The sequence below is a fragment of the Chiloscyllium plagiosum genome, unplaced genomic scaffold, assembly GCF_037043375.1.
Source record: "Chiloscyllium plagiosum isolate Xiang-an unplaced genomic scaffold, Cpla_swu_hap1 HiC_scaffold_8, whole genome shotgun sequence".
NCBI classification, from domain to species: domain Eukaryota; kingdom Metazoa; phylum Chordata; class Chondrichthyes; order Orectolobiformes; family Hemiscylliidae; genus Chiloscyllium; species Chiloscyllium plagiosum.
In genome coordinates this window covers 2,112,573-2,121,663 of record NW_028270146.1, presented here as the reverse complement: position 1 = coordinate 2,121,663, position 9,091 = coordinate 2,112,573, and the positions used below count along the sequence as shown (strand labels likewise).

General features: G+C 48.7%; 1 protein-coding gene across 1 annotated transcript in view; it reads left to right on the top strand.

Moving 5' to 3' along the window:
- The first annotated feature begins 280 nt into the window (after window positions 1-280).
- Window positions 281-9,091, top strand: part of mlh3 (mutL homolog 3 (E. coli)) — a 31,052-nt gene continuing 22,241 nt past the window's right edge. The window contains exons 1-3 of the mRNA XM_087989530.1: window positions 281-648; window positions 1,120-4,167; window positions 8,515-8,604. Coding sequence (XP_087845656.1) covers window positions 381-648; window positions 1,120-4,167; window positions 8,515-8,604 — 3,406 coding nt within the window. The 5' untranslated portion in view covers window positions 281-380. The remainder of the gene's footprint in view (window positions 649-1,119; window positions 4,168-8,514; window positions 8,605-9,091) is intronic.

Here is a 9,091-nt window from a genome sequence, read left to right as displayed (position 1 = left end):
TGGATCCAATACCTTCACTATCAGTGTCCCATGCTAAAAGCCTTGCTGAAGTCCCAGCAGGCCTGGTCAGGTCTTCTACACAGAGACTTAAAGGAATCCTGCTCCCTCTGCACCTTTCCCGTTAATGTTGGGGAAGCTTACCATCATTGGTTTTGGGGAAAGGAGCAGGGAAGTGGACATGTTGGGTCAGTCAGGGTCTGGTTACAGTTTGATTTCTGTGGGATACGCCTCCATTGGTACCACAGCCTTTTGGAGAGCTAACAGATGGCACTGCGCACGCGCACAGCCCCGGGGCGGCCCCGCGAGCGGGAGCATGCGCGCCCGTGCCTTGTCTCCATGGTAACGCGGCCTGGTGGGGATGGGTCGAGCCTGCGGCGGGGATGGCAGACCGAGCTGCGGCCGAGGAGCGGGGCCGGGGCAGGCTCCGGCTGTTGGCGGTCGATATTCAGGCCGCGCTTCGCTCCGGGGTAGCGGTACCCTCCCTGGCCCGGTGCCTCGAGGAGCTGCTCCTCAACAGCCTGGAGGCCGGCTGCGGCTGCGCGGCCGCTCGCGTGAACGCGCAGGCTGGGCGCGTGCAGGTGGCGGATAACGGGGCGGGGCTGGAGCGCGCGGCCCTGGAGCTGGCGGGCACGCGCTACTGCAGTGGGGGTGGGAGAGAGAGAGACCGTGGGGGTGATAGAGACCCTGGGGGTAGCGGTGGGAGAGACCCTGGGGGTGGGGGAGATCCTGGGGCAGGGGCAGACCCTGGGAGTAGGGGTGGGACAGACCCTGGGGCTGGGGGTGAGAGAGACCCTGGGGGTGGGGGTGAGAGAGACCCTGGGGGTGGGGGAGACCCTGGGGGTAGGGGTGGGACAGACCCTGGGGCTGGGGGTGAGAGAGACCCTGGGGGTGGGGGAGACCCTGGGGGTAGGGGTGAGAGTGAGAGAGACCCTGGGGGTGGGGGAGACCCTGGGGGTGGGGGTGAGAGAGAACCTGGGGGTGGGGGAGACCCTGGGGCTGGGGGTGAGAGAGAACCTGGGGGTGGGGGAGACCCTGGGGGTGGGGGTGGCGAAGGCGAAGGCCCTGGGAATAGGAGTTGGACATGTCCCAGGGGAGACAAAGGTAGAGACCCTGGGGGAGAGAATGACAGTAATCCCAAGCACCTTGAGCTGCCTGGTCCAGGGGGCCGCGGTGAGGCCCTGGCCAGCATTGCTCACTTGTCAGGGCTGCTGGAGATAGTGAGCAGGCCGCAGGGTTCCAGCGGGACCTGGGTAAAACTATTCCGCAATGGCCACGCCCGACCAGTTTATAAGGCTGAGATGGGGAGGCCAAGTCCTGGAACCACCGTCACTGTCTGCAACCTCTTTTACCAGTTGCCAGTGAGGCAACGCCGCCTTGGTCAGCCCATGGAGTGGGAGCAGATCCGCTGTCGAGTACAGGCTCTGAGCTTTCTCTATCCTGGTGTCTCATTCACTGTACGTGATGAAGCCTCCTCTGCGGTTGGAGGCTCATTGGTGGTGAGGCTTCCCAAAGTCAGTAGCCTTCAGGCCCGTTTTGCTCAGATCCATGGCCCTCAGCAGGCAGCAACACTGGGCTGCATCCAGCACTCATCCAATGGGTTCCAGCTGAGTGGCTTCATCAGTCGCCAGGGCCACCACAACAAAGCCCAGCGACTGATATTTGTCAACCGGCGACTGGTGCTTAAAACCCGTATCCATAAGGAGCTGGACTCACTGCTGAGGCGACGCAGCTTAATCTGTCGGCCCGAACCTGGCACTGGGCCCCGGGGAGGCTCCGATCTTCATCCTGTCTATATCATCAACATCAATTGTGACCGTAGCCAGTATGATGCCTGCTGGGAGACAAACAGGACCTTGCTAGAGTTCACTGACTGGAACCAGCTGCTGAGTTTGCTGGAGGAGGGGGTTCAGGCTTTCTTGCGACAGGAACAGTTACTGGTTGACCCCGTAGAGGAGCAGATTCCTGATCCACAGGCTATTGCTAGCTTAGATTTCAGGTTCTCACATGAAAGAGTAGCAGTGCTGTCCAAATCAGTTCATCGGCAGGTAGTGGTTCCAGGCAATCCAAAGTTGGAGACAGGTTCTGAACCCTGTCAAGGGCAAGTCTGTAATGACACCAAAGATCTAGCCTTGCATGCTCAAACAGGCACACGTGACAAGCCTCCATTGGAAAAGGAGGGAAGCATTTTCCTCAGGAACCTGAGTACATCTAAAAGCTCTCTGACACAACCAACAGAGCAGGTACAGTCTAGCACAGCTCTTTGCCAACTCACAGCTGTCGATGAGAGTACGATCTTGTCAGTCATTGAAAGCCCCTCACAAGTGGAGAAGCTAGCAGAGACAGGCATAAGAAAGCAGGTAGGGGAATCACAGGGGGAGCAGGTGAGAGACTCGCGGAGGGAGCAGGTGGGAGAATCGCAGGAAAGGCAGGCACAAGGGGAGTCTCAGGGGCAGCAAGTAGGAGATGGGAAGAAGTTGGGGGAGTCACGAAGGGAGCAGGCAGGAGAGCGGGAGCAGATGGGGGAGTCACAGGAGGAACAGGCTGAAGCATCACAGGGGAATCGGTGGGCAGAGGGGCTGCACTGGGAACAGGAACTTGAGGTGAAATGGCAGAAGGACGAGGTGCTTGGGGGAAAGAAGATTGTGAAACTGGGTATGACCGGTCTGATAACCCACATTGTCCCTGGAAAAACGATAGATGTAGGCACTTTAAGTGATAACTCTTCAGACAGGGATCATGTCTGTCGTCCCGGCCCAATGAGTGCTTGGGAGATTCTGAATGAAAAGATGAGAAAGGGAGATGGACAGCTCATGCCTGATGACCAAGCGCTTTCAAATATATCTCAGAAAAATGGGAGAGATATTCCCCAGGGTTCTGTAACTGCCTGTCAGAAAATTCCGAATACTCATCAGTCTCATTGTACATCTGGAAGCTTTGCTGAATCAATGACAATCTCTCAGAAGATGAACTTACCACAATGTCGCTCCAGTTTGGAGAACAGAAATCCTGCCAACTGTAAGCCTGTATGTTGTCAGGCAAGATTTCACAGGAAGCTGGGCATGTCCCTAATAACTGGATCTTTGGATGTATTTCGGAGAAACTATGGTAAAATCAGTGATGATCAGGATGCTGGAGGCCCTTCTCAAGATAGTGTGACTGTTCAGGACTGTACTGGTGAAGCAACCGAGAGGCCATCACGATCTAATGTGACTGTAATCCTGGGAACAGAGAAGCTGCACCAGAATACAGGTATTGGGTATGCTGATTCTGTAACTAGTCACCAGAGTGAGAGTTTGCAGTTTGATCAATGTGATTGCAGTAGTCTTTTAAGGAATTTGTATTCAGATGGAACTTTCCCAGTTGCTGATTGTGTGGCCAGGGCACATTCTACCCCAATTGCAACGCCTGGTTATTCACAAGCCAAGCAAACCTCTCCAGCTAGCAAGGAGCCTCGAAGAACCCTCGCTACAAAATTGTCCAAGTTAAAGGATCTTAAAGGACAGCCTGCTGAAGATAAAAGTGCAGAGTCCAAAGTAGGAAGTTCCATAGGTACTTGCCAACCTTGTGAGAGTTTCAAGGACCTTCAGCCAGAACAGCGGTGTGCAAAACCTCCAACTCTGCTCCAAAAACACTCAGCTGCTCAGGTGAGCTCTGAACATTCTCCTGTTCCAGAGAGGAGAGTGACTGAGGCAGACTGGCAGGAAGATAGCAATACTGCAACAAGTGAAAGAGTCCAATTCCTGAGTAACAGCACATCTTGTGTTGTTAAGTTGCCATGTCCTGCAGTTGATGAAACAGATGTTCACTCTGATCTACAGGTTGGAGATCAGTCTCAAGATGACAGAACTGGTGCTGTAAACTTGAGCCCATTTACAGAGGATTTTGTCTTAATGCAGAAAATGTCAGAGCCAGTTTATATTCAAACTAAATCAATAGATGCTGAACAATTTCTGGCAAGTTGTGTAGAGGACTCTAAAGGTCAAAGTGATCCATTGAAACGTTTCCCTTCGGACTGGTTGCAATACTTTGATGGATCCCTTGGGAAAATGGTGTATGTAAACAGCATGACTGGGCTGAGTAGCTATGATGTCCCACCAGATGTCCAGACAGAAGCTGCTTGTGTAAGAGACTTCACAACAATGCCAGTTAATGTTCTCACTAAGACGGGTGAGTTTGTACAGAAAGTACACTTTCCATCTTTCAAAAGTACCTCCCCCTCATACTCACACAAACCACAACAAGTAATCTTGTTAGTAATGGGTACTTCTACCATAGTTCTCCCAAGGTTCGGTGTTGTAAAGTTCTCTCAGTCAGACCATAAAAGCTCTTGAACCTCCTTCGCCATTTGATAAGGCTATAGTTGATGTTTGATCTTGATGACATATTAACTGGCCAAGGCCAGTTAAATCAAAATTTGGCAGGAGCTAGGAAATGTGGATTGGGAGCAGCTATTTGAAGGGAAGTCCACGTGGGAGGCTTTCAAAGATATGTTGAAGGTAGTGCAGGATAGGCATATCTCTTTTGAAAACAAGGGAGAGGAAAGTCAAGATTCATGAACCGTGGATGACAGGAGAAATCGTGCGACTAGCCAAGAGGAAAAGGGAAGTGTACATAAGGTCTAGGCAGCTAAGAACGGAAAGGGCCCTGGAGGAATATTGGGAGAGTAGGACCAATCTTAAGCAAGGAATCAAGATGCTAAAAGGGTCATGAAATAACTTTCGCGAGCAGAATTAAGGAGGATCCCAAGGCCTTTTTTTCATATATAAGAAGCAAGAGGTTAACTAGAGAAAGGGTTGTTTTACTAAAGGATAAAGAAGGAAGGTTGTGTGTTGAACCTGAGAAAATGGGTGAAATTCTCAATGACTACTTTGCATCAGTGTCCACTGAGAAGAGATGTTGAGATTAGAGATCGAAGTTTGTTTACTCTGGATCACATTGACATAAGGTGAAGATGTGTTTGGTAGGCTAAAGGATATTAAGGTGGACAAATCTCTAGGACCGGATGGGATCTATCCCAGGTTGCTGAGGGAGGCGAGGGAGGAAATAGCTGGGGCCCTGACAGATATCTTTGTGGCATCCTTAAATACTGGTGAGCTGCCGGAGGACTGGAGGGTTGCTCATATTGTCCCCCTGTACAAGAAGGGTAGTAGGGATATTCCGGGTAACTACAGACCAGTGAGTCTGACGTCAGTGGTGGGAAAGTTGCTGGAGAAGGTACAGAGGGATAGAATCTTATTTATATTTAGAAAAGAATAGGCTTATCAGTGATAGGCAACATGGTTTTGTGCGGGGGAGATCGTGCCTTACCAACTTAGAGTTCTTTGAGGAAGTGACCAAGTTGATAGATGAAGGAAGGGCTGTAGATGTCATATACTGCACACGGACTTTGTAAAAGTAAGGTGTTTGATAACGGTCCCCATGGTAAACTAATGGAAAAAGTGAAGTCACGTGGTGTTCTAGCTGGGTGGATACAGAACTGGTTGAGCAACAGGAGACAGAGAGTAGTAGTTGAAGGGAGTTTCTTGAAATGGAGAAAGGTGACCAGTGGTGTTCCACAGGGGTCAGTATTGGGGCCACTGTTGTTTGTAATATACATTAATGATCTAGAAGAGGGCACTGTTGGTATGATCAGCAAGTTTGCAGATGACACGAAGATTGGTGGAGTAGCAGAAAACATAGAGGACTGTCAGAGAATACTGGAGGATATAGATAGACTGGAGAAGTGGCAGATGGGGTTCAGTCCAGGCAAATGTGAGGTGATACATTTTGGGAAGTCTAATTCTAGAGTGAACTATACTGTAAATGGAAGGCCCTTGGGAAAACTTGATGAGCAGAGAGATCTGGGAGTTCAGGTCCATTGTACCCTGAAGATTGCTGCACAGGTGGAAAGAGTGGTCAAGAAGGCATATAGTATGCTTGCCTTCATCGGACGGGGTATTGAGTATAAAAGCTGGCAGGTCATGTTAAAATTGTACAAGACTTTGGTTCGGCTGCATTTAGAATACTGTGTACCGTTCTGGTCGCTACATTACCAGAAGGATGTGGATGTTTTGGAGAGGATGCAGAGAAGGTTTACGAGGATGTTGCCTGGTATGGAAAGTGCTAGCTATGAAGAGAGGTTTAGTAGGTCAGGATTGTTTTCATTAGATAAAAGGAGATTGAGGAGGGAACCTGATTGAGGTCTACAAAATCTTGAAGGGTATAGACAGGGTGGATAGAGATAAGCTTTTTCCCAGGATGAAGGATTCAATAACAAGAGGTCACGCGTTCAAGGTGAGAGGTGAAAGGTTTAAGGGGGATACACGCGGCAAGCTCTTCACACAGAGGGTGGTGGGTGTTTGGAACGCGTTACCAGCAGAGGTGGTAGAGGCAGGCACGGTAGATTCAGTTAAGATGCGTCTGGACAGATGCATGAGTAGGTGGGGAGCAGAGGGATACAGATGCTTAGGAATTGGGCGATAGGTTTATACAGTGGATTGGATCGGCTCAGGCTTGGAGGGCCAACGGCCTGTTCCTGGGCTGTAAATTTTCTTTGTTGTTTGTTCTCCGGTTTCCTCCCACAATCCAGAGATGTGCAGGTTAAGTGAGTTGGCCTTGCTAAATTGCCCATAGTGTTAGGGATGTGTAGATTAGTTGCATTAGTCAAGGGTAAATGTAGAGAAATAGGGTAGGGAAATGGGTCTGGGTGGGTTATCCTATAATTCTATGAAAAGGAGGTGGCAGCAGTATTAATTAAAAGATCAATTACCGTTCTAAGAAAGGATGATGCATTAAATGGGTTAACAAGTTAGACTTTATTGGTTAAGCATGGAAGATAAATCAGGACTAAAAGCTTTAAACTGGGGAAAAGCAAATGAGAAGTTATTGGGCAGCACGGTGGCACAGTGGTTAGCACTGCTGTCTCACAGCGCCAGAGACCCGGGTTCAACTCCCGCCTCAGGCGACTCTCTGTGTGGAGTTTGCACATTCTCCCCGTGCCTGCGTGGGTTTCCTCCGGGTGCTCCGGTTTCCTCCCACAATCCAAAGATGTGCAGGTTAGGTGAATTGGCCATGCTAAATTGCCCGTAGTGTTAGGTGAAGGGATAAATGTAGGAGAATGGGTCTGGGTGGTATACGCTTCGGCGGGTCGGTGTGGACTTGTTGGGCCGAAGGGCCTGTTTCCACACTGTAAGTAATCTAATCTAATCTAATCTAATCTAATCTTATTTGGCTGAGATGGAAATGGACAGGGCTGGTAGAGGATAAATCATTGGTAAGCCAGCGGGGAGGCACTCAAACATCCTTAGGGCACAAAGCAGACCTGTCAGGTTTCCTTTGACCAATGGTATTGAAAGGGTCCTTGATGACGTTTGAAATGACAACTTTTGTAAGAGTGGCTTCAGCCTCCTAAGTTTATGATTCCTTAGTTGGTGATTGGTCACACTGCATTGTCCTCCTCTTTTGCAGCAGCAGCTTTTACATTATTTTGTCCTGTTCAAGAATAACTACTACATTGTCACTAACAGTTGTCTTAACTCTCACACATTGTTTGTTCTGGAGCCTGGCCTCAGGATGGATCCTCAGCAATTGTAGACTTCTAACCCAAACTGATGTCAGCAACTCCAAAAGCAAGATGCTGTAAACTGGCAGCAGGGGGGGAGTTTCTGCTCTGTGTAACTGAGGCCCACACAGCGTTTTCATTGAGGTAGCTCTGCCAATTCCAATCATCAGCATTGGAGAATGAAGATTACTAATTCATTTATATTATTGCTGAATCACACATGCAAATATATGGCACTCCCTTTACACTATTTGTTCAAACAATCAGAATTATACATTAGAAGAGGCCCTGCCACCTGTCAATTCTTCACCAACAAAAAACTATACTAAATCTACACTATTGCACTTTCCAGCACTTAGCTCATAGCCTTGAATATTCTGACATTTCAAGTGCTTAATCATGTATTTTTAAAAGGTGAGATTTCCCACCTCAACTACCCTCCCAGGCAGCGCATTCCAGACCCTGCCATCCTCTAGTTGAAAAACACTGTATTCAAATCTATCTAAATTTACAGTCTTCATCTCAAAATTATTCTTATTTGTTATTGACCTTTCAATTAAGGTGAACAGCTGCTTTCCATCCACTTGACAATGGAGAAAGTGAGGACTGCAGATGCTGGAGATCAGAGCTGAAAAATGTGTTGCTGGAAAAGCACAGCAGGTCAGGCAGCATCCAAGGAACAGGAGAATCGACGTTTCGGGCATAAGCCCTTTCTGACAATGCCCCTCATAATCTTATACACCTAGACCAGGTCCCCTCAGTCTTTTCTGCTTAAAAAAAATAACATAAGCTTATCCAGCCTCTCTTCAAAGTTAAACTGCTCCTTCCCAGGCAACATCCTGGTGAGTCTCCTGTGCACTCTCTCCAGTGTCGTTATACCCTTACCAGAGCTGTGGCCTAACCAGAATTCTGTTCTACTCAATATTTTTCCGGTATATATTTAATATAAACTTGCTGTTTGCTTTCTCTGGCAGGTTTCCAATACCAGTGTTACCCATTCCGCAGTCATAGTCTTATCCCTTTCCTGCCACGGCCACATGAAGAGAGACAGAAAGACAAAAGCGGTGAGGGATTACTAGTAGAGATGAAATTGGTTTGACTTGGTTCTAAGTAGGGCAGGGATGGCATCTCAGTGAACAACTTCAAACTGTGAACCTTCAATTTCTTTCCTTCCTGCTCCAGGCATTTAACAGGTGACCCAATGTTAATATGTTACTGAGTCACTTTTTATTAAGTTTGAGTTCTGAACTGTGAGCTTGGATGTACAGTGCTGTGGTTTGTCACGGTGAAACTAGATAGCCTGTATCAGCCATGATTAGTTGTGGAGAGAACGGAGTTGGAGTTGAGAAATGGTTTGGGACAGAGCCTCAAAAGTGTTCATCTTGTTCCTGTTCCCTGGGTTCCCTTGCTTTGTAATTCCACTCTTCCTCTGAGTTATTGTTCATCTCAACACTGGTTCAACATGTACTCGGGATTGTCCTGCATTAGGACCAGGAGAGACAAACTATAATTGAGGTAGGAGAAAGTGAGGACTGCAGATGCTGGAAAAGC